The sequence below is a fragment of the Perissodus microlepis genome, chromosome 18 (assembly GCF_051167445.1).
Source record: "Perissodus microlepis isolate ML-2025 ecotype Zambia chromosome 18, ASM5116744v1, whole genome shotgun sequence".
NCBI lineage: Eukaryota > Metazoa > Chordata > Actinopteri > Cichliformes > Cichlidae > Perissodus > Perissodus microlepis.
The window spans coordinates 14,074,897-14,098,951 of NC_140478.1; the positions used below are offsets into that span (position 1 = coordinate 14,074,897).

General features: G+C 44.5%; 1 protein-coding gene across 10 annotated transcripts in view; it reads left to right on the forward strand.

The window, feature by feature from the left end:
- The window catches only part of LOC146367513 (myomegalin), a 53,896-nt gene that overhangs the window by 25,896 nt on the left and 3,945 nt on the right, over positions 1-24,055 (forward strand). For 2 of the 10 annotated variants that reach the window (XM_084911480.1, XM_084911481.1), the window contains 39 exons: positions 6,154-6,291; positions 6,391-6,510; positions 6,593-6,685; positions 6,789-7,013; positions 7,090-7,248; positions 7,375-7,482; positions 7,892-8,029; positions 8,347-8,526; positions 8,681-8,875; positions 8,981-9,163; positions 9,253-9,369; positions 9,454-9,534; positions 9,644-9,747; positions 9,864-10,006; positions 12,279-12,394; positions 12,499-12,674; positions 12,772-13,102; positions 13,558-13,762; positions 13,883-13,999; positions 14,089-14,348; positions 14,452-14,666; positions 14,816-14,933; positions 15,059-15,176; positions 15,260-15,314; positions 17,012-17,259; positions 17,334-17,444; positions 17,543-17,704; positions 17,874-18,122; positions 18,253-18,384; positions 18,471-18,587; positions 18,663-18,870; positions 18,957-19,078; positions 20,986-21,222; positions 21,343-21,444; positions 21,646-21,866; positions 21,958-22,101; positions 22,213-22,351; positions 23,012-23,058; positions 23,275-23,329. In XM_084911480.1, the coding sequence (XP_084767606.1) occupies positions 6,154-6,291; positions 6,391-6,510; positions 6,593-6,685; positions 6,789-7,013; positions 7,090-7,248; positions 7,375-7,482; positions 7,892-8,029; positions 8,347-8,526; positions 8,681-8,875; positions 8,981-9,163; positions 9,253-9,369; positions 9,454-9,534; positions 9,644-9,747; positions 9,864-10,006; positions 12,279-12,394; positions 12,499-12,674; positions 12,772-13,102; positions 13,558-13,762; positions 13,883-13,999; positions 14,089-14,348; positions 14,452-14,666; positions 14,816-14,933; positions 15,059-15,176; positions 15,260-15,314; positions 17,012-17,259; positions 17,334-17,444; positions 17,543-17,704; positions 17,874-18,122; positions 18,253-18,384; positions 18,471-18,587; positions 18,663-18,870; positions 18,957-19,078; positions 20,986-21,222; positions 21,343-21,444; positions 21,646-21,866; positions 21,958-22,101; positions 22,213-22,351; positions 23,012-23,058; positions 23,275-23,329 (5,989 nt within the window). Of the gene's footprint in view, positions 1-2,846; positions 4,852-6,153; positions 6,292-6,390; positions 6,511-6,592; positions 6,686-6,788; positions 7,014-7,089; positions 7,249-7,374; positions 7,483-7,891; positions 8,030-8,346; positions 8,527-8,680; positions 8,876-8,980; positions 9,164-9,252; positions 9,370-9,453; positions 9,535-9,643; positions 9,748-9,863; positions 10,007-12,278; positions 12,395-12,498; positions 12,675-12,771; positions 13,103-13,557; positions 13,763-13,882; positions 14,000-14,088; positions 14,349-14,451; positions 14,667-14,815; positions 14,934-15,058; positions 15,177-15,259; positions 15,315-17,011; positions 17,260-17,333; positions 17,445-17,542; positions 17,705-17,873; positions 18,123-18,252; positions 18,385-18,470; positions 18,588-18,662; positions 18,871-18,956; positions 19,079-20,985; positions 21,223-21,342; positions 21,445-21,645; positions 21,867-21,957; positions 22,102-22,212; positions 22,352-23,011; positions 23,059-23,274; positions 23,330-24,055 lie in introns of those variants that run through there. The other 8 variants (XM_084911474.1, XM_084911472.1, XM_084911482.1 and 5 more) reach the window with 8 other exon arrangements.

A 24,055-nucleotide genomic window follows, 5' to 3' on the forward strand; every position in this document is an offset into this window, starting at 1 on the left:
CTCATCACGAGAAGTGCCAGAATCTCATTACATTTACAGGCTTCAGCTGCAGTGACATCCTCAAGGGCACACTTCTCTCCTGATGCATGATGAAACTACGAATGGAGAGGGACTATTACTTGAACAGCAACTCACTGTAACCTGGACAGAATCTCTACCCTGTTGAGTAGAGATCTTGTAGGGATTAATACTTAAGAACACAGTGTGTGTTTAGCCTTACTGAACCTGTGCAGCGGTGCTTCTCTGTATTTGAATTTGTCAGCATTTGCTGCAAACATATTTGTTGTCAGGCGAGTTTTGTTTTCAGGGAGGCTGTGCAGGCGTTTTAACTTGTAAATCATTTCTGAATGAAGGATGCAAATGTACTTGTTAGGCAGGCTCTCTGTTCAGATTTCAGACGGGACACACGTATGGGTAAAAGCATGTGTGTATGAGTGAGTGTGTGCCTCGGTCAGTGTGCAATGAAAGGGGGAAAAAAAGCTGAGGCAGCAATGGCAGCTGCGCTACGGCACAGCATTTAGTTACTAGAGTAACAGTGGAATTTGCATATGATCAGCAACCCTCTGAGTGTGGCACGTGGTATATATGAAAATTGTTGGCTGGATTCAGACTGCTCACGTGTTTAAAAGCTGATATTCAAATTTTCATGAGGCTGTTTGACTTTGCAAAATCAGAAGAAGATGATTGTTTTTGAAGTATAAGTACAGTATATATGTGCAACTGTATATAATACATGCTATATATATTATACGCCTCTTCTGTATTACTGAATTGGTTTCTAAATCAGTGGAAGAAACTGTTGTTGTGTGTTCTTACCACAGCTTTGTTTACATGTCCTCACAAACATCAGAATAGAGCATGTAAGAATGAATTTAACTGGGTTTGTGTGTGTGTGCGCGCACGTTTCCGTGAGGAGCCATCCTTCACGTACGTGTGTGCATGCAGGCGTCTCACTGGTTAGCAGTTTAGCAGTTCTGGTTTCAGCCAAACTATCGATAGGTCAGATTGACCTTTGAGTGCTCGGCGACCCCTGACACTGATATCAGGTTGTGTTGTTTCAGACAGACACCCGCCATAAGAGCTCATAATTAACTCCCCGGACACCACAGACACTTAGCCAATAATTGTCTGCAGAGAAGAGCAGGCTGGACATGAATATAATCTGAAACCTTGTAACATATTTATTTCCAGGATCTGTTTGTCAGGAATAACATGCATCAGTGTAGACCTCTGAAGCAGTTAAAAAGCAAGACGTTTCATAGTAGTTATGAGCATTCGAGTTCTCATTAAATCTGAAAGAACAAAATCTTCAGTTGCATCCTTCCCACATATGGCTCTCTGCAGCTAAACCTAATTTTAGAGAAAATGACTCAGGTTCAGCAATTAGTCTTCACAAAATCAGCAATCAAAGACTTTGAAGCACACATTAGTGAGGATTTCCAGTCTCATTCTCTGCTCTGACACAGTACGGCTGCTTTCAGAGAGAAAAATGGTACACGGCAGGCTTCGCACTGCATATATCTTCTTGGAACTCACAGTGTGACCATCTGTTTGTGCACCCTCGGGCAAACAAAAATCATAGCCGCTGCAGAGCTGAACTTACACGGTCAAATGCAGGATAAAGCTCTGGTTGTTTGGTCATTACAGTCCAACCATTGTTGAAATATCAGCACCATGGCAACAGAAAATAATTGTAATAATATTGTGCTGGTCTAACGAGGACACTATTTACAGACTAAAGCCACCATGGCAATCGTGTTATAATCATATAATGATGTTTGATACGTTTGTTAATAGCAGGGCAGTTAATTGTGTTTTTAAGTGTGTCAGTGTATCTATTATTATTATTATTATTATTATTATTATTATTATTATTATTATATTATTATTTTATTATTAATTAATAAATTATTAATTTAGTTAATGACAAACAATTTGATTTCTGATAAGAAACTCTATTAAGAGTTTATTTTCATATGCAGCATCGCTGGCTCATTGCAACACAGGTGTTTTTTGTTAACTGTATTTATTGATTAGTATGTGATATCTTCTATTTTTTACTCTGCAAAGCGTCAGGAAGGGGACTCTGGAAGAAACAGAGCATACATTTATTAACCTCGGAGGTCTTTTCTGTAGTTTATAATTGCGTGTAGTGGTCTTGTTAATTCTAAATTATTAATGCTTAAAGAAATGTACAATAGTTTTGTGTGTGTGTGTGTGTGTGTGTGTGTGTGTGTGTGTGTGTGTGTGTGTGTGTGTGTGTGTGTGTGTGAGAGAGAGAGAGAGAGAGAGAGAGAGATGGGCTGTGTCATAATATTTATGAATGTCTGGAGTGATTTGAGTCCCCAGGTTGACTTGCCTTCGCTGATAATTCAACTGGTTATTAGATAATATTACATTTTATTTTATAAAATGCAGCGGTTTGATTTAAATGTGGGCACTGTTGTTCTTTTTCAACAGTGCCCACTTTAAGGGTTAGCATGCGACCATGCTAATACAGCTAAAACAAATATAACTTGGAGACGTTTAATTTTATAGATTAGCGTCATGCTACTGGGCTTTTCACCTGTTCAGTCAGGCGGACGGAGCTTAGCAAACCGGGTAGGAGGAAGTAGCAGACACCCGGGGGAGCGACTCTCTTTCCTGTTTACAAATAAACCCAAAATAGAGGAGATGTTATTTAGGGATGAATTTAAATATGCGTTTTAAAACGAAAGTGTCTATGTTTTGAAACGGTATCTCAGCGGGAGTTAAACCGCGAGCATCCCTGAACGTCTTCACCGGGCTTCTCAACTCCCCCTCGTTTTCCCTGAATGGTGCGCTCCGACGCTGCAGGTCTGGTTCGGGCAGGCGCTTCGTTATCTGACTGGAGGACATCCGACTGGAGTCTGGTGTGTCGTATCTCTGCCTGTAGCTGCTGTAACAGCTCTGAGATGAACAGACAGCCTTTGTTTGGGACACAGACGCCGCCGGAAGAGTCAGAGGATCGTCCTCGGACGCCTGTTACTGCTCGGTGTCCGCGTACTGGGCAGTAGATCCCGCCGCTTCCCGGTCGCGATGAACCTGTCGTCGTTCGGAGCGGCTCGCGCCTCCGTGATGGTGCAGAGGCACGTGCGGCTGTGTTGGGAAATGCGAGATACGATGTTTGTTTTTTTGACAGCGTGAGGACACTTTAAAGATAAATACTGCGTCTGATTCACGAGACATTACCTGACCAGTGTGCGCCATTGCGATTCACCTGCCCCTCCATCAGATGAACGGGGATCCTGGATGTCTTTGGATCACAGCTACAGTATAAACTGATCTTACAAGCTCTTTTTTGTCTACCTCCTTTAATTTATCATGGACTTAGAAGTCATCGCATGGACTCGGGGAATGAGGAGCATTACAGCTCATTGTGCTCTTCTTGCTGTTTATAAAGCAGCGCAGTCATTCTGAGGATCCATGTATCCTCACATCCTCATGTTAGAGTAAATAAGATGTTCTGCTCCTCCCTGATAACTATAATACTGTGTAATGTTTGATCTCAAGATGAAGGAGGTGTGTCGTATTTGTGGACGGGAGCTCTGTGGCAACCAGCGAAAATGGATCTTCCATCCTGCTGCCAAACTCAACCTGCACGTGCTGCTCTCTTATGCTGTGGGGCGGGAGCTGACCCGGGACGGCAGAGGAGAGTTTGCCTGCTCCAAGTGCACCTTCATGCTGGACCGCATGTACCGCTTCGACACAGTCATCGCTCGTGTGGAGGCCCTGTCCATCGAGAGGTTGCAGCGGCTCCTGCAGGAGAAGCATCGACTGAGGCAGTGCATCAGCGGGCTCTATCGGAAAACCAATTCAGATGAAGGGGCTGTAACATTAAGTGGAAGTGATGACGGACCAGGGGATGGGATGGTGGATATTTCAGGGCTAACTCATGCAAAGTATTGCGCCCTGCTCCAGGAGGATTTAGTCTACTCTTTGTATGAGTCCTGGGCAGATGACAGCCTGGACTGCCAACATCACCACCATCCTCAATGTCCTGCTGCTAAAGGGTCAGAGGTTGCAGTTGAAGGCTCACAACGGTGTACGCCCAGCACTCCCAGAAGGTGCCGGGGATGTTCTTATTGGCGGGTGGCAGACGCTGATTATGAAGCTGTCTGTAAGGTGCCCAGAAAGTTGGCTCGGAGTATTTCTTGTGGGCCGTCAACCAGATATTCAGCCAGTGTGGTTGGGGGAAGTGTGACTGGAGGTGGTGCAGGTGGAGAAGGAGAGAGGAAAAATGTGGAAGATTCAGAAGACGTCACCTCCTCTCAGACTCTAGTTCCTGGATCTCAGGACCCCTCGAGGACCTCAGATAGTGATCACACTTTAGCTGGGCGAGCCAGCTCAAGCCCCTCTATAGCATCCCTGGAGGCAGTTGAGGAATATATTCAGCCTGGAGCCATAACAGATGGATCCCTGGGCTCCCCAGTGGATGCAATCGAAGACCAGATATCTGACTCCCTCTCTGAGGAGCACATGGGAGCTCCACTTGGCCAAGCCTCTCCTAGACGCACTTTCTCTCTAGCCCTCTCTTTGCTGCAAAGCTGTGCTGTCTACCGGCCAGTCCGGAGCACAAAAGGGAGCAAGCTCCCAGTCTTTCTAAGACGAAGCTCCAGCAACGGGGGCACAAGGTTGTCCTTTACCGATCCCATTATGGGAATGCCTTATGGAAGCCCAAACGGAGAGAGATACAATCACACGCCAACACCTGAGCTGGATACCCCTCTGATCAGAGTGGACACTGGGCTGGATCAGGATCTGAACCTGGCAGACTTGGAGAAATTGTTTGAAGATTTGTACAAAGAGTATCCTCCTCCTCCTCCCCACCAGGTACAAAACCTTGATCGGAATGGGGATGTCGGCAAAAAGACGAATTTCATTAGTGCAGAGTGACGGCGCTTGGTACAGTAATGAAGTTGGCCTTTGATGAGCAAACTTGCTACATCTGCAGTAATCTGCCTGAACCAGCCTGACAGGCTTTGATGTTTGACACCGCGGCCTGCCCACAAAACCATTATCACCACATTTTAGCTTAACTATCCACATAATCCAGCTACACACAGCCTCTGCAGTTAGCTCTCACCCCACAGGACCTGAGCTTCAGTAGCGTGCAGCCATGTTTAGTTGTGTGGTAACACTATACATTACACAAGCAGTCAGGTGTGGGTAGCATGGCCTAATTAGCTAGTCTGTGTGCGTGAGTGTGCACACATAAAGAACTAATGACGAAGCACAGCATGGCACATTAGCTTATTTTAGTATTAATATCTGTGTTCTTCCAGCCTTTAATTTGTTACTCCTTATCTAATCTAAAGCCGAGTGTTTGCAGTGATGATACATGAACACAGCCTTTAGACAGATGAGTCTTGCAGTTTTTCCAGCCTTGCAAAACAAGATTTTCCGCTCCAATATGTAAAGATAAATGTGTGTGGATGAGTTTTTGTTTGTGCTGTAGTTAAAAAAAGTCCAATTTCTCTTACTCCTCTGTAATACCTTGTAGGGGGTATGGATTTGTCTGAAGCCTGTGTTTTTCCCTTACTATGAGCATGTGATCGCCGAGCGGGGAGTGCTCAGTGAATTAGGTTAGATATGGGGAGATGTTAAGACAAAGTGACTCCACTACTGCCCTATTTTCACTCAGAGCCCTTGAGGCAAAGTGATCCACGCGATGTCAGACCACTCTGTCATCTCAATACTGGTTGGCTACTAAAGTCACACTATTTCATGATAATACCACCTTCTATCTTAATGTGAAAACTCTGAACTGCGTCACCCAAACGGCAAACACATAGTGATATTCTTCCTGTAGTGAAAGTTAAAATCATTTATATGCTGGTTATGTATGTATGTATGTATGTAGCAGGAGCACAGAGCACTTTGGGTAAACTCACTCATGCATGCAGATGCTCATAAACCACTCGAGTGGTTCTTTCCTTGTCATAGCACACACACGAATGAACAGAGTTTATGTATCTTGTGCACAAAAAGTATTACGTAATATGCTGTGGTGGTTATGAAGGCTTTCTATTTTTTATGAATTTGAGAAAAATGTGTTTTCTAAAAATAATTCAGCTAAAAGATATTGTGAATAGATTTTATAAGGTTAAACTCTGATGTCTTAACCTTTTCCAGAGTCTTGTTGAAGAGCAGCAGAGCCAGCTCAACCAGTATGAGTGTGCGGCCGGTCAGTGTGTCAGCGAGCTGCAGAAGGCCCAGCTCCAGGTCCAATCCCTGCAGGCCAAAATCCAGGAGAGCGAGGCCAACAACATGGTGATCTTCATTAAAACACATTACAGCAGCTGGATATGTTCTTTTATTGTGCATCAGGCTGATGGCAGCCTAACCTAACCTTTCTGCCTCCGTCTGTAGAAGCTGCAGGAGAAGCTGAGTGAGATGGAGTGCGAGCTACGTTCGCTTCGCCAGGCCTCTCAGAGTCAGGAAAGAACCATTCAGGGCCTCACAGAGTCTCTCAGCACCAAAGACAGCGAGGTGTGTGTCTGTTTGTACCTAAACAAAGATCGCTGTGACGTGATTTGTAAACCTGTTGTAAATTTGCTGATTCTGCTCTAAGGCCCAGGAGCTGTACCAGCTGATTGAAGGGCAGAACACCACACTTTGCAAGCTGCAGGAAATAGCTCATCACAGCCAGCTTGCTCAAAGCAAGGTGAAACTTTTGACCTGTTTTTTAATCAAAAATGTAAATGTTGTCCTCAGTGTGAAAACATGTTGTCTTTTTGACCTTGGTCTGTGGTCGTTCCTTTCTTCAGGCTCCGGCAGGAGTTAGCGAGTCCTTGGCGCTCGCTCAGCTGCAGGGCGAGCTGGTCGGGGTGCAGAGCTCCCTGTTCTCTCTTGGACTGGAGCTGGAGGCCAGCCAGAGGAGTCTGAGACAGAGCCAGAGGCAAGCCGATGACCTGATGAGGTTCAAGGAGAGACTAAACTCAGATCTACAGGAGGCACTGCAGCACAGAGAGGTCACCGAAAAACACAATCAGGTCAGTCTGGTTGTGACAGTGTGAGTAAACCAAACATGTTACACAGCACGTTTAACATACTTTCTTTCTACTGCAGGACCTGCGCTGCGCCCTTCACAAACTTCGCACTGAGCTTCAGGCCAAAGAAGCAGCTTTAAAGGAGAGCGAAGCAGAGAAACACGCTGTGACGCAGGAGAAAGACCGGAGCGTCGCACAGCTCAAAAGCGCTCTGCAGGACAAGGAGCAACAGTTGCAGGTGACGTGCACAATCCCACACAGTCTGCTTACATATTATATATACTGTGTATATTCATACAGTATATATATATTAGGCACACACACACTTCTTTTTTAGCCCATCTAAAAATATATTCATCTGTAGGAGTACTCAGAGATGGTGGAATCAACGGGGAGCTCCAAACCAAATCCAAGAGACGCCCTGCTGGAGAAACTGAGGGAGCGCATTAAAGAAAGAGACAGAGCTCTGGAGGTAAACAAGCACACAGATTCACAGCAGGGATTGAAACTTGTGGCAGATACTGAAAACAACTCATTTTAGCCACGGTTACATTCGCCTCGAATACACCGTGTGATTCATGAACAAACTGATGTGCATTCATTGTCGGGACAGTGGGAAGGCTTTTAGTCACAAACGAGTATCAGTCAAGAGTCATGGGCACACAGCAATACAGACTCACAAACCAAAAGGTCAGAGTGCAGTAATATTTTACTGCAGTGGGAAGAAATATATGAATTAAAAAGGTGACGATGAAAAGCATGTGTTAAATCTCTTGGTGTTAGCTACTGCATAGCTAAACATTTTATGCAGTAAACTACAAAACTATGAAGTGCAAAGAACACGGTGAAGGTTGAGGATGCTTTTCCATCGCTGCCTGCAGCAATCCATCGATGACAAGTTCCACTGTGTGGAGGAGCGTGAGGGCCAGGTGAGGAGGCTGCAGCTGGCTCTGAGAGAGAAGGAGCGAGACCTGGAGAGACTCCGCTGCATTCTGTCCAACAACGAGGAGACCATCACGGTACGCTCGCGACACGCAGCATCATCACGTCAGAACTGTTTGGTGTGGAAATACTAGAACATACATATTATGCAGATTAAAGCTCACAGTTTAAAACAAGCTTGAACCAAGAAACCAATAAGCCAAGTGCATCATATTTAATAAATTGTGAATAAATTAAAAATTTTTAGTTGTCATAATGCTCAGTAAACTCTCCATTTTCAAGAAAATTGAATTTTTCTGGCAGTTATTTCATGCTTCAGGTTTTATAGCATTAAACATATTACTCGGTATCTAAAGTTATGCACTGATATATTTTTGGTGATCGTGACCACCAGAGTCTTGACGGTTTGGTGCGGGGTAAAGAGCTGGAGCTGGAGCAGGCAGCAGAGGCCTACAGGAACCTCCAGTGGTTGAAGCAGCAGAGCGACGAGAAGGAGAGAAACTCCCTGAGAGAGAAAGACACCATCATAACCCAGCTACAAGCAGCACTACAGACACGCAGCCAGGAGGCTCAGGTACACACTGACATTTACAACAGGTTTCTGTTTCAATTATTCTCAGTTGTTTGCGATGTAAATGTTCAAAGCTTTGAAAAACCATCCCATGTCGACAAACCTGTCTCACCAGTTTCTTACTAATTGGTCTGTGTGTTGTGTTGCGCGTGTGCAGGATCTCACAGCTGCCCTCGTCGCCAGAGTTCAGGCCGGTCCCACTGAGGTTGTGGAGGAGCTGAAGGCTCGGTTGGCTCTGAAAGAGAAACTCTTCCAGGAGCTTTTGGGAGACCGCAGCCGGCAGTCTAAGGAACAACAAGCACAGATCCAGGATCTGCTCAGCACTCTCAGCTCCAAAGACCAGTATCTGCAGGTGGGCGACATCGTGGCATCGAAGTGCAGCTGGTAGATTATAGGTTTGGGCCGTACAAAAAGGCGGTTCAGGAAGATAAAGTGTAACCTGATCTTTCTCTCTCAGGACTACTCCTACAGGCTTTCCTTAGTGATCAGTGAGCGGACTGGCCAGCTACAGGAGCTTCGCAAGCAGCTGTCAGAAAGAGAGCAGGAGCTGCATGAACTGAGATGGGACAAGGAGAGAGACACGGGAGGAGAGACGGAGCATCTGCAGACTCTCCTTAAAGAGAAGGAGGCTTTTATCAAGGTACTTGCTCCGACATTTTCCCTTGGCTGTTTGTCTTTCTATAGATCCTGTACACCTGGTGTTCACAGGCTACTTTATCACACTGTCAGGAGCTGATGAAGGTCCAGGAAGAGGCCATGCAGCCGTTTTCCAAGGAGAGCGAGGCAGAGATTAAGGCTCTGAAGGAAGACATGCAGCTGGTGCTGAAAAAGGAGGCAGAGGCTCAGGTATCAGTGAAGCTCTTGATCTGATGCACTAAAATTTCATGTTTTTTAATCTTTTAGTGACATCTTTGGGTTCTTTTTCTGCAGAAGGAGATCTCTGCTCTGCGTTTGTCTTTAGCTCACCAGCAGTCAGAAGGAGATGCCACAAAAGACAACACTGATCACAAAGTATGATTATTGCTTCATTTCGAGTCGCTTAGACAGTGTTTAGACATTTGTATTCCTTAGGAAATAACCACTTTACTCCTTTTTAACCCTCCCCACCACTGTGATTCAGCATGTGCTGGAGCAGCTGGTATCAGAGTACAGCAAGCTGAATGACGCCTTGAGGGCAGAGAAGAGGTTATACCAAAATCTCACTCACATTCATAAGAGTGACAGGTAGGGAAATTCCACGCAGGTCTTGTGACACTCTGGATTCCTGAAAAGCATTTTTTTGTCCTTTCTTTTTTTTTTGTCAAAAACACCATTTTGTTCTGGTCTTTTTGATTTTGCAGCAGCTCAGAGAAGATCCAGGCCCTCCACATGGAGTTGGATTCAGTTCAGGCACTCCGCAGACAGCTGGAGGAGGTCCTGTCTCGGACCCGTAACACGGCCCTGCTACTGGACAGGGCAGCTAAAAGGCAGCCTGACTTTGGAGGTGGGAACGGGCAGGGTCCAGCCTCCAAGGCTGCAAGCACCATTGTCACCTGATGCTCTGTGTGACCACAGCACCACTCAGTGACACTCTAAATGTGAGATGGAGCTGTCTCCAACCACTGACGGTCAGGTTTATGAAACATTGCGTTCCTGAAGTAAGAGAAATAGATCTATATTTAAAAAAAGCCAAAATCTGACCCTCAGTGTGCAGGCAGCTTTGTCCAAATAACACAAACACTCCTCTTAATGGTATGAAGTGAAAATGTGCAACTCAGAGTTTAATTTATTAATATATTTTGTGAGTGTGGTGTGAATCTGTTTGGGTTTTTTTATATTGTTTTTTTGAGGATTGCCTGCATATTGCTTTGTAGCTCGATTGTTCTCTATTGCCATTTCTGTGTACTGTCTCTCACCGGTGTCGCTCTTCCAGCCTTACTGTCACAGTGAAGTCACGTCTTGTGGAGAAATTCAAGCTCATGCCTTACAGTGTAACGTCTCACCATCCATCATTTGTTTTATATCATCTGTTTGTCAGCAGGATTGTGCACGCTTAGCGAAGGCCCAGGAAACAAATCCAAAAAAGATGGCCTCGTACTTTCCTTTAGTTCTGTGTTAGCTCTGATAGATATGCATGATAGAGTAGGCTAGTCGTTTTAGATATAAGCTGGCAGATGCTTTATGTTGTAGTAATTTTATATGATATGCATATTTTTAGCAGCTCTGCTTCTAGATCCAGCTTTGTACAGAGATAGGATAATCTACAGTCTAGACAGTGCTCTCTATTAATGACAGGAGATGTGAACACCAGAAATAAACCTTGCATATGAATTATTTATATGAGGTAGAGTACATTTTCTAGGGATTTTGTGCCCCTGATCTTTTCATCTAGCCTCACAGATGGAATCACCGTCAAAGCTCCTTCTACTTCTTCTTCTTTTTTTGTGTTTTAAATGCATCAAAAATAAACATGTGCTGGCTTTTTGTCAAAAGCACTTCTGGTATGGATTTCTCTTTATTGTGTTTAATTAGGAAACCTGAAATCCTCCACTTATTCCTTGACATACCTTCCGTCTTTCCCCTCAGAGCAACCCACAGTATATATCATCTCTCTAAGCCTTTACCCAGAGTAGAAATATTATTTACCCGCCCTCCTCAGCCTCTCAACTTTGCCTTTTTTTGTCCTAAAGTGTAAATTTAAAACCATATGAACACGTGCTAGAACTTTTAATGTATAAATACAAAGGCAACAAACAGCAACATGTATTCTTAAAACAAACTCGGTCCCAATTAATTTTCCTTCATGTCCTTTCTCCCTCATGCATGATAGTGTGGCATGGTTTTCATGTTTGCATGGCTTCCACTGTAATGCCCAATGAGATATTCATAAACACAAAGCCCGTGTGGCCGGTCACTCAGTGTCCTCGCGATCTAGCTTGAATAAAAATACAATTCATTACTCTTCCTACACCTTCCTCATATGTGGTGACATTATGTAGTGTCACAGTGTGTAAACAGGGTGCCACATTACACCAGTTAAGCCTGCAGGGACACATTACTCAATCAGTATTGCCTCAGCAGTTTTGCTGAGTGTCCTGCCCTCTCGCTAACAACACAGAGACATTTAGTGCTGTATGCTTCATTATAGGTGGACACATTCTGATAATTAGCACCCGTTAAACTTGTTCTGACTATGAAACAATCCTTTAATATGTCCCCACAATGCAGTGAGCAACTCTAGACACAAACCCACACCTATGATTCACATGTAGCTCTGCACAGTGCGTGTGTGTGCGAAGGCCTATTATGTAAAACTGTTTCCCTTAGAAATTCTTTTCAGTCACTTTCCTGATGTTCCTGCTCTCTTTGTGAGTGTGTATACAATATTAAAAACAGAACAGAGAAGAGAACATGCAGTGCTCGGTCACAACAACCTCCTTTAATCCCTGCAAACAGTCGTTACTCTAAATCTGCTACAGTTGTGGCATTTTTAGGTGTTTAAAGTGGCCTTCACACACACACTGTTACTGAGTGCACCGTTTTTTTGGCTGGCTTGCAACTTATGACATAACATTTCCCTTAAGTCCCATGACTTCCAAAGTGGTGATTCAGTGGAGAGAGAGAGAGGACTGTGGAAAGAATGGGATAGAGAGTGGATGCCGGGGAGGGAGAGGCTTAAAAACTACAGGACTGAGAAGAAAACCAGGGGGTTTGAGATTTAAAGAAAAGAACCAAAGCAAGTGGATACTTTCCCTAAATGGTCATTTTGTTTCCAGAGCTCAGCACAGAGGAGGAAGAGGGAGACGATGAAGACGAAAGCAGTGAGGAGTTCACAGACAGCATAGAGGAGGATGACGATAGCGTGAATGCCAGAAGTTTGACCTCCGGTCAGGTAAAGTGCTTTTACTAACACTTCACTGTGACCATTAAGAGCATCTCACCTACTCCCATGACTTAAAGGGTAAGAACTAAGAAGTATTATTTCTAACTCTGTAGGCTTCTGTTAAGGCTCAAGGACCTGAGTGTGTGACCCGAGGGCTGGTGAGGGGGGCACAGTCCCAGACAGCTGATGTAAAGCAGCTCGATGAAGCAAAGAAGACACTCGAGTTCGAGCTTGAAGAAATAAAGTCACAGCTGGAGAGGGATGGATACACCTCTGTAGCTCAGATGAGGTGTGTAATTTGCTTTAAATTACTTATTGTTTACCTGATCGTGCTGTGTTTGATGGCACCATTATGCTTATTTGTCCTTCTGTTTGACTTTTGCTAGGAGTGCCCTGCAGAAGCTGCAAAGGGAGAACCAGGCCCTGAAAGAAAACCAAGTACGAGCTGGAGTGGTGGGGGCAAACACAGAGAAGAGTCTGAGCCCAGAAGAAGAAGAGGAGGAAGAAGAGGAGGAGGAGGAAGAAGAAGAAGAGGAGGAGGAGGAAGAGGATACTGAGGAAGAAGATGAACTGGAAACATCTCCGGTGCCGGCGGGGAAGCGAGGTCCTCCGTGTGTTAGTCTGAGCAACGAGCCAGGGAAGAGGCACTGCATGAGGCCATGCTCTCTGAACCTGGGCACACTGACATCTCACCATCTCACACACCAACCTGAAGCGGTAACACATTATATCTGATCATTATTACAGATTTAGTGTGATTCTCTTTAGTGTTAAAGAGAATAAAATGACCAGACAATTTAATACCAGAAACAGTACTCAGATCATTAAATGTAACATATACAGTTTAGATGGGAAAATATGTTAGAAACAATTGAAGGGCAATAAAGTGTCACTAGTAAAGTTTAATTTATAAAGTTAGTCTGATACTGCTTATAATTGGATCGTCAGTAATCCAGGTGTACTAAATAGTTGTACTAACAAGTTTAAATGTAATCATATTATTTGTCATGTTTTACATATAAACGTAGCTCTTAAAAAAGAATCAGAAACAGTCAGTTAATGTCTTGTTATATGTGATATTTCAGTGCAAGAGATGCTGTATGACTAAATAATTAAATGATGTGCCTGTGAAGATTACACATCAGTGTTGCTTAGATGCTTTGCTTTTGCAGGAGACAGCGGTCGCCGGTGACAGCTCTCAGGTCAGAGCGCTCTGGCGAGATAAAGAGGATGGCCTCCGTGAACAGGCGTCTCGTCTGCACGCTGATCTGACTCTGAGCCAGCAGGAGAACAGAGAGCTGCAAGAGAGGCTGATGGTGTCTGAGGCCACGGTCCAAGCTCAGGCCGAACAGCTGAAGGAGTACAGAGATCTGCTCAGTGAGTCACTCTGAGGAGCATGTATAAAGGAAGGCTGGGATGAGTTAGACAAATACATTTAAACATATTTAATTATTTGGTATAAAGGAATGAAGTAAGTTCTGCCTCATGTCTGTGCAGCCGAGACGTCTGTCCAGCAGGCCAACAAGCAGGTGCAGGTGGATCTTCAGGATCTGGGTTATGAAACTTGTGGCCGGAGTGAGAACGAAGCAGAGAGAGAAGACACCAGCAGCCCAGGTGATGAACAAAGATCTGATTCATTTTAGACCAAAAACATGCTCTTTAAGATACTCTCATTAATCCTGTCTCACCTCTCCTCCTTGCAGAGTTTGACGACCTAGAGATGTGCACGTCGCTGTCCCATCCTCAGGACTGTGAGGGTGGTGGCTGGTACGCTGGAAGCTGCAGCAGTAACAGAGGCGCTTATGAAATGAGGGATGAGTCGGCGTCTCTCCAGCATCTGGTCCAGGATCTGCGCTCACAGCTGACTCGCTGTCACAAAGTGATCCGTGGACTGCAGCTCCGTGTCCGGTCTTTGTCTGCGACCAGCGACTACGCCTCCAGCTTGGAGCGCACCCCCCGCAAGGTACTGACTCACCAACAAATGCTGTACTTTAAATTTATTTAATGTTAAAGAAAAAACAATTCAAAAAACAAGGGTTTTTTTGCTTTTCATCCTCACCCTTTAGGTAAACTGGGCGCTTGAAAGATCACCAGCCCCGAGTGGTGTGGATGAGGATGAAGGCTGGTTATCTGATACCCAAGGGGCTCGTCCAGGTTCCAAGCCCAGCAGGGAGCTCCAAGAACTGATGGAACGAGTCACGTCGCTGGAGGCTCAGTTGAAAACTACCAGATCGGAGGGCAAAGGCCAAGCAGAAGAAGGGAAATGTGCCACCTGGCCTGGGTAGGTTAGCAGCGATAAAGTGGCAGTGTTGCACATTTACTTTTTATCTAGAATCAGTTGATGTATGCACATAAGAGCAATACTAATCTCCCTTAACACTGCGGTGCATTTTGTCCCTGTGGTGGCTGATTGTCTTCCGCACTGTGCAGGAAGTACAACTCTCTGATCCAGGCTCAAGCTCGTGAGCTGTCCCACCTGAGGCAGCGGATGAGAGAAGGGCAAGGAGTCTGTCACATCCTGACCCAACACCTGGGAGACACCACCAAGGTGCTGCAAACACACTCACTGATTCAGTGATATTTTCTACATTTTATCAACATGGAGAGAGAATAAAGTTCTAGCAAAGTTCATAGCAGATTCTCACAGATGCACTAAACGTCAACAACTTTCAGGCTTTTGAGGAGCTCCTGCGGGCCAATGATATTGACTACTACATGGGTCAGAGCTTCAGAGAGCAGCTGGCACAGAGCACTGCCCTGGCACAAAGAGTGGTCACCAAGATTAGTGGACGTAAGGAACGTTTTTTTTTTTTAAACTGTTTCTACTGTTATTTAAAATCTCACCGCTCCATCTTTCCTCTTTTCTCTCCACAGGAGAACGCGTAGAGAGCCATGACGACAAGACAGGCCACGAGTTGCTCGCCTTGCGGTAAGTGAGCTTGTTCATATCTACATGTGTAATGTGAGAATATGTAGGAGATTAAACTATTTTAGGGTGGTAGCAATTAAACCAAGGAGCTATCTTTGCTTAAAATCAAGCAACCAGCAACATCTGGGGATGAAAAGTGAAGCCATCACTGTTCGAATAATTAGTTGAGCCTGGTTCCAAAATCAAGTCAGTCCCCAGAAACTGACACAGACCAAAATTTAAGCAGAAGCATGAAGATTCAGCCTAACATGAAGATCAGTTTTGGTCTTTATCAAAACTGCAGTGTCACCTGCAGTTTTGTGATCTGTTGACCCCCACTGAACTTAATAGCTCACTTTGCAGCACTAAGTCTGTCCCGCTGATTAGTTTGCTCTGTCATGTGACACGCTGTGAGGAGCTGTCTGCATAGCTACTTATGTTGGAGAGAAGACAGAAGGTCTGCTGTTAATCCACACGCGGGCCACCACGCGGATCATTTAAGTTACTCTAGCTGAACAGACAGCTTCCCGGTGTCCACCCAGACAGGCTTTAAAATGCTCAGTGTTTCTGTATCCTTCACAGCTTGGCACACTGTTTCTGTTGGATTCATGCTAAGTTACTTATTCGTGGATTTCTGTTGTATTGACGCTTGCTGCTGTACTGATAAATATTTGTTTTGAAATATTTTCCAGCATGCAACATTTTTAAGGGTTATCAGGAAAGCTGGTGAAATAAAAAAACAAAGACACTTAAAAAAAAAAAAAAAGATGCTGTCAGAGAGTCAGGGGACCCAAAACAGCAAGAGAGACACAAATACATAGCATGAGGGTCTGTAAGGCCTCTAGACCCACTTGCGACTCACTAGAAGTGATTTCTCATCTTCTATATAAATGTGTCTGCATGGTCAGTTTGTCTCATTTAATTTCATTCGACTTTGGTTGCAATTCTTTTGGGTGCTTACACAGAAGATGTCCACACATCGTTGCATCACACACATTACTGATGCAAGAACAGAACAGGACATCATGTGATGTCTCAAAATTTGGGCCAGCCTATGAGGATGGATGATGACGGTGCATAAATTTACAGTAGTCAAGAACATAGTGTAGTAGCTATGCAAGCCTTTGATTTAGTAGTGATTTTAGAACAGTATAAAAAGTACCTAAAACTACTGTAATCCATGGCTTCCTGGAGCTAACACATAGTATGTTGTTGACAGGCATGAAGGCACTATTAACATAAAATACACATTAATAGGCATCTTATTAGGACTTATAAGCACCTCACACCCTATTAGTTAATGCTCTTTAAATGGGCTTTAATATAAAGTGAGTTATCCTGTGCTCATATAGGGAAGAAGAGCTCTTTTTTACAGTAATAGTGTTGTTTATGTTGTCTAATATTACTGGAAAAAATTTTCCTTTCCTATTTCCCTCAATGTTGATGCGTTTTCTGTTTTCTGTGCATCCAAATGAAAAAACTGACAAAGAAGCAAATGTAAAAGCATTTACTTCGATTCGAGGAGGAACTAGTTAGACTTTCATCAGAACCTTGAACTCAAAAAACATTTTTTTGATCATGACTCAAGAGTTCGGAGGCTAATTCCTACAAAGAACACACAAATGTGTAATAGAATGAAATGAAAGTGATTAGGTTTAATATCTCAAAGGTCAGAGTTCAGTTTCACTGTGATATCATGACCTTCTGTCCACGTGCAGGTTAAGTAAGGAGTTGCAGCAGAAAGATAAAATCATTGAATCACTCCACACAAAGCTGCAGCATCGTCCCGAGACCCCGTCCAGTTGCCACGCCCTCTCTGAGACTACGGACCAATCAGATAGGACCTCCTTGGTGTCCGATGAGTACCAAACCAATGAAGACTTGGAGCTGTGCTCTGATTTGGACACCAGGGAATATCAGGAGGAACACCGACTCCGGCAGCCAGGACTCGGATCAGATCCGGAAGGTATTGTTGATGTTAATCTCTCTTTCTGTGAAATGCATCTTTCTATCATTTCACCTTCCATTCCCCTCTTTTAGTCCGTTCCTCTATCCCACCACCTCTTCCTCCTCCTCCTCTTCATGGCCTCCTCAAGTCTTCAAGCAGCTGTCCCAACATGCTTTGCACAGCCGCTGTGGGTTTGACCAGAGGTAGGGGAGTCACAGATGGCTGTTGACTTGCAAAGATCATTTTCTTTTTTCCTCCTCATCCTTTCGTCTTCTGTATGTGTCCTGTCATTCTCCTCCAGCCCTTTTCAGTGAGCCTGTCTCCTCCTCCCTCTCTATCCCCTCTGGCCCTGACGGCTGGGGTCACGAAGTTATGTTTGACCCCCGGCCCAGAGCTCTCTCTGTGATGGCTGTTCGCCCAGAGCTGGACACGCTGTACAAACAGATGAATGAGCAGAACAGGGGTGAGGGGCCAAAGAGAGTGTGCCATGTGTGGAAAATACTCAAAACCTGTCTGAAACTACAGTCACACTTGGAATTGTATAGAATGTTTGACTGATCTCTGACAATTTTGTGTGTGTGTGTGTGTGTGTGTGTGTGTGTGTGTACATGTGTTTGGATGGCTGGCTACAGGCTTCCCAGAGCCTCATGACAAGGCTCTGTTCACCCTTTCACCTGATCACCACAACCAGCATGGCCTGTCAAGCTACAGCCAGCTATCCCATCATGCCTTTCAACCCTACCAGCTGGGGGGCATCCCTGCAGGCCACTTAATGAAGTCTGACTCAGGTTTAATGTCAGGGGGGCCTTTGTGGGACATGGAAAACTTCGTCGGAAGTTATTCTGGATCATCTGCGCACCAACCAGGAAGCAGCCAAACAGGTGTGACACACAAATGCAGTGAATTTATTTTTGGAATATTTATGTAACTTAAGAGCTTCTTTTTTAATGAACCGTGCATGAAGAAGTTGAATGAACAATACAACATTTTTATTATATGACTTTCTTTCAGGGGTAAATTTGATAGAGGAACACCTGCAGGAGGTGAGGTGCCTTCGCCAACGCCTGGAGGAGTCCATTAGGACCAATGAGAGGCTTCGTCAACAGCTTGAGGAAAAACTGGCCACCACTGGACGGGATGGAGGTATTGCAGCTTTCCACACTTGAGTAACAACAAACATCGGTGCTTCTTTGTCTCTAAAAAATGACACAATGTGGGTTTTTTTCCAGGGGCTCCAACCAACATTTATATTCAGGGTCTGGACACAGTCACTCAGCTGTCCAATGAGATCAGAGTCCTGAAGGAAGAAAACTTGGGTCTGCAGTCCCGCTTGCAGGCCAGCACAGGTACTTCAGTATAAAGGCAACAGACATTTAAGACAGTTTGTTTTGTTTTTTGTTTTTTTAAATAAACCCATTCAGTCTCTCCTATGCTCTCAGACACAAGTGAGGAGGTGGTGCAATTGAGGGAGGCGGTGTTTACAGCACGCGCTCGCCTGAAGCAATCAGAGCTGGAAGCTGAGCAGTGGAAGGAGGAGCTCAGACGGCTACAGGCCCACAGTCAGGAGCAGGGACAGCAGATTCACACATTAAGGCAGGAGCGGCAGGCGGGGCAGGAGAAAACCAACAGGTGTGTGCAGATAATGGCTGTGTCTGTCTGCGTGTTCACATCATCGCTAACTGTTTTATTACTATAACGTATCTGTGCATTAACAGGCTCCAGCACGAGGTGTCACTACTCCAGCAGCAGCTATGTGAGAGCAGGGAACTGATCCACTCCCTGCAGAGCGAACTACACGTCTATGATCGAGTGTGTTCCAGCACAAAGGCCAACAAAGGTCAGGCTATCAAATTAGCTATACACAACATCCTACCATAGATATATACAGTGGCTTGCAAAAGTATTCGGCCCCCTTGAACTTTCCCACATTTTGTCACATTACAGCCACAAACATGAATCAATTTTATTGGAATTCCACGTGAAAGACCAACACAAAGTGGTGTACACGTGAGAAGTGGAACGAAAATCATACATGATTCCAAACATTTTTTACAAATAAATAACTGCAAAGTGGGGTGTGCGTAATTATTCAGTCCCCTGAGTCAATACTTCGTAGAACCACCTTTTGCTGCAATTACAGCTGCCAGTCTTTTAGGGTATGTCTCTACCAGCTTTGCACATGTAGAGACTGAAATCCTTGCCCATTCTTCTTTGCAAAACAGCTCCACAGCTGCTCTGTGACGGCCTCAGAGGTTGTCTAAGAGAATATTGGGAACAACAACATCATGAAGTCCAAAGAACACACCAGACAGGTCAGGGATAAAGTTATTGAGAAATTTAAAGCAGGCTTAGGCTACAAAAAGATTTCCCAAGCCTTGAGCATCCCACGGAGCACTGTTCAAGCGATCATTCAGAAATGGAAGGAGTCTGGCACAACTGTAAACCTACCAAGACAAGGCCGTCCACCTAAACTCACAGGCCGAACAGGGAGAGCGCTGATCAGAAATGCAGCCAAGAGGCCCATGGTGACTCTGGATGAGCTGCAGAGATCTACAGCTCAGGTGGGGGAATCTGTCCACAGGACAACTATTAGTCATGCACTGCACAAAGTTGGCCTTTATCGAAGAGTGGCAAGAAGAAAGCCATTGTTAACAGAAAACCATAAGAAGTCCTGTTTTCAGTTTGCCACAAGCCATGTGGGGGACACAGCAAACATGTGGAAGAAGGTGCTCTGGTCAGATGAGACCAAAATGGAACTTTTTGGCCAAAATGCAAAACACTATGTGTGGCAGAAAACTAACACTGCACATCACTCTGAACACACCATCCCCACTGTCAAATATGGTGGTGGCAGCATCATGCTCTGGGGGTGCTTCTCTTCAGCAGGGACAGGGAAGCTAGTCAGAGTTGATGGGAAGATGGATGGAGCCAAATACAGGGCAATCTTGGAAGAAAACCTCTTGGAGTCTGCAAAAGACTTGAGAGTGGGGCTGAGGTTCACCTTCCAGCAGGAGAACGACCCTAAACATAAAGCCAGGGCAACAATGGAGTGGTTTAAAGCAAAACATATCCATGTGTTAGAATGGCCCAGTCAAAGTCCAGATCTAAATCCAATCGAGAATCTGTGGCAAGATCTGAAAACTGCTGTTCACAAACGCTGTCCATCTAATCTGACTGAGCTGGAGCTGTTTTGCAAAGAAGAATGGGCAAGAATTTCAGTCTCTAGATGTCCAAAGCTGGTAGAGACATACCCTAAAAAACTGGCAGCTGTAATTGCAGCAAAAGGTGGTTCTACAAAGTATTGACTCTGGGGGCTGAATAATTACGCACACCCCACTTTGCAGTTATTTATTTGTAAAAAATGTTTGGAATCATGTATGATTTTTGTTCCACTTCTCACGTGTACACCACTTTGTGTTGGTCTTTCACGTGATTCATGTTTGTGGCTCTATCTATCTATCTATCTACCTATCTATCTATGGTCCCAGTGTCCCTTACTTTGGTGCCATCTGGTGGTAGATGAACAAACAGATAAATGGGCTATAAAAAGAAAAAAAAAAACAAATCACTGGATGTTTTTCTGTGAATTCCAATTCACAGAATTCTTTGCAGCTCAAGAAAAGCTCTAATGTATGACAAATATGAAAGGAGGAAAGAATAAAACCCTCTAAACCCCTCGCAGCACCTAAGCACAGCTGTGCCTAACATGTTCTCATATTTGTGCATTTCGTCTTTCGTCTTCAGGCTACCTGTGCGAGGTACCAGTTCTACCAGTAGAGCTGGGGGAGTTGTTGGGAGAGGTGAGGAGTCTACGGGCTCAGTTGCAAAACAGTGTCCAGGAGAACAGCGCTCTCAAACAGCTGGAGCTCCACAAGCAGCTGGAACAAAAGCTGGGCGTGGGCTCACCTCGGACTCCCTCGCTCTCTGCTCTCACTGCCAGCCCTCAGAGGGAAAACTTCTACAGACGTCAGCTGCTTCATGGTGAGACATGACTGAGCACGACTCCATCATGCTGCAGTGTAAAATGCCTGTGATGTTCAGTGTGCAGTGGTAAAGTTTGCAGTGTGTCCAAGCCTGTTTGCCTATCTGTGTGCTCCGCAGACCCAGCTCCATCTCCACCAGTCAGGGACATTGGTCTCTTTAACTGTGGATCTCCTGGTCCTCCGTACTCAGACTTGGATGACAGCCATAGCACTGCCAATGGTGTGACTTAACTTCAGTTACTGCAACTTAATTTGACTTAATATGAAGAAGGTTTATTTGCTTTCTAACAATAACAGCACTTTTGGTTTGTGTGCTTGTTACTGAGTAGTTTGAAGGAATTCTAATTTCCATAAAATAAAAATTAAAAAACAGCTTCATTCGAAGTCCTTCCACAATACAATCCAGCTCTTTTGTCTCCAGCAGACCCTCTTGATCCACACTCTGAGCTGGAGGGGGATGCGCCCGATGGATCATTCGCGAACCGTCATGGTCGTCACGCCATTGGTCACGTGGATGATTTCAGTGCTTTGCAGCAGCAAGTCCTCGAGGGCCGGAGCCTCGTCCAGCGCATGGAGATGACCCTGCAGGCCTGCCTCGGTCCACCAATGCTGGATGTAAACCAGAAACAGAGCAGCGAGCTGGTGTGTTTTCACCATCCTAGCAGTCGGCGACAACTGAAAATAAAAAGTAATGAGCACAGAGCACGAGTAACTAACTGAGCTGTGTTTGCAGATTATGGATTACGGATGTGTTAGGAGTCTTCTGTCTAACACCAAGACTCTGAGGCAGATCTTGGAGGAGGCAACGTCTCTGCTGAAGATGTTCTGGAGAGCAGCTCTTCCCAGCACGGATCCCTCCATCCAGAACCTTAAGAAGGTTTTAAAATTACGCATTATCTTATTTGTTTATTTGGCCTTTAATAGCATCAAACAACTTATGTTAAAATAAATGTTAACAGAGTATATCTGCATGTATTTGTGCATGCAGGAGCAGTGCATGCAGGAAGAGATCTTGTCCTTGAAACTGCGTGTGTCTGAGCAAGAAGAAGTTCTTAAGGGGACAATACAAAGACTGAGGAGCACCAGCCGCACCAAGGAGAGCATGGAGCACTTCATAGTCAGCCAGCGTGAGTGTTTACGTGCATGTGTGTGTGTGTGTGTGTGTGTGTGTGTGTGTGTGTGTGTGTGTGTGTGTGTGTGTGTGTGTGTGAGAGAGAGAGAAACAGGAATGTGGGAAGGTCAAGTGTACTCATCCCTTTACTGATGCCTAATAAGGTATGAGTAAAGGGAAGTAAGATACAGAGAGGTTCTCAGCAGACAACGATGCTAGTCCCTTCTCGGAAATGTCGTCTGTTTAGAGTTCAGAAATAATAAAGGAGGTGGTTCATGGTCCCTTGGGACGCATGCTTCTGCAGATTTTGCACAAACATACAGTCCTGCCTTTCGTGTCCTACGTCCAGATGCCACCAAAAACAGCTGTATGGAATAACATCATAAGGATTCCTTACCCCCTGACCTCAGAAATATTAGTTCATTCCCTCTTTTTAAGTCCACCCTCAAAACTCATCTGTTTAAAATTGCTTATGTTTAAACCTCTGTATGCTCTTAACTTTTATCTGTTATTCTTATTATTGTGTATATTTACAGTTTTTTGTGTTTTTATTTGTTGTACGGTGTCTGTGGGTGCTTTGAAAGGCGCTATTTTTAAATAAAATGTATTATTATTATTATTATTATTAAGTAATGCAATAAAAACAAAAAAGAAACATTGTCCTTGTTTTCTACAGTATCAAGGACTCGTGATGTGCTGAAAAAAGCAAGGACAAATTTAGAGGTAAGCCATGTGCGCAGCCTCGGTTACATCACTTACATATTCTTAGCTTATCTGTGTTTGTGTTCCACAGGTCACAGTATTGTGTTAATCAGGATTATGTGTTGTGATGTGTGTTGTAAATTCATTACTGCTGGCTTTTCTGTCCCACCTGTTCCTTCATCCTTACCTTGTGTCTTCTCTCCTCTTCCCTGGTCTCCTCTCTTCCTTCCCCCCCAGACGAATAAGCTGAGACTTTCCTCTCTAAGTTCCTCCTCTTCCTCTCCTTATGCTGGTAATTGTCTGACATCCTGTGCGCTTGTAAATAGGTAGACGTTGTCCCAGATACATGTTTTATTAGATGACATAGTTCGTCCCTCCTGAGGTGACGATGATCATGTAATCTGGGGCAGCTTTTACCTGCGTGTGGAGTTTTGCTTTTTCTAATCATCACAGCTTTACCATCCTGTCTAACAGCAAACTCCATCCCGACTTGCATTTTTAGCATTTAATTACATTTTTCATTAAATATAACAGGGGATATAGTGGAGGTGATTCTGGTCCAGAGTATAAAACAAGCTGACCACACACTGCTTTGTTGACTATAGAGAAAGTTGGAGTTGGATGCCAATTGGATGTATTTTTTAAGTGATGATGCTTGAGGAGGAGTTTTAAAAGGCTGTGAGTCGTTCCCGAGTCGTTCTTGAGTTGTTCTGAGCGTTGTTTTACGTCAGCGTGCCTCTAGTGTTAAGGCTAAGTCTATTTACAGCTTCCAGTGTGAGTGCAAAAATAACTGCACATACTCATAGTTCCCGTTCTGTATGTATGCTGCACGAGCGTCACTGAATGATGCACACAAACTTGTGTAATGACTTTAAGGAAGTTTCGATTGCTTTGTTATTGCCAACAGACACGCAGCACTCAGCTGAGTGTGTGTGTGTGTGTCTTCGTGAAAGATGTTTTAAAGGACAGCATTTCTTTTTCTTGTATCATTCTTCATCCTCAGCTTTCCATCTGCAAG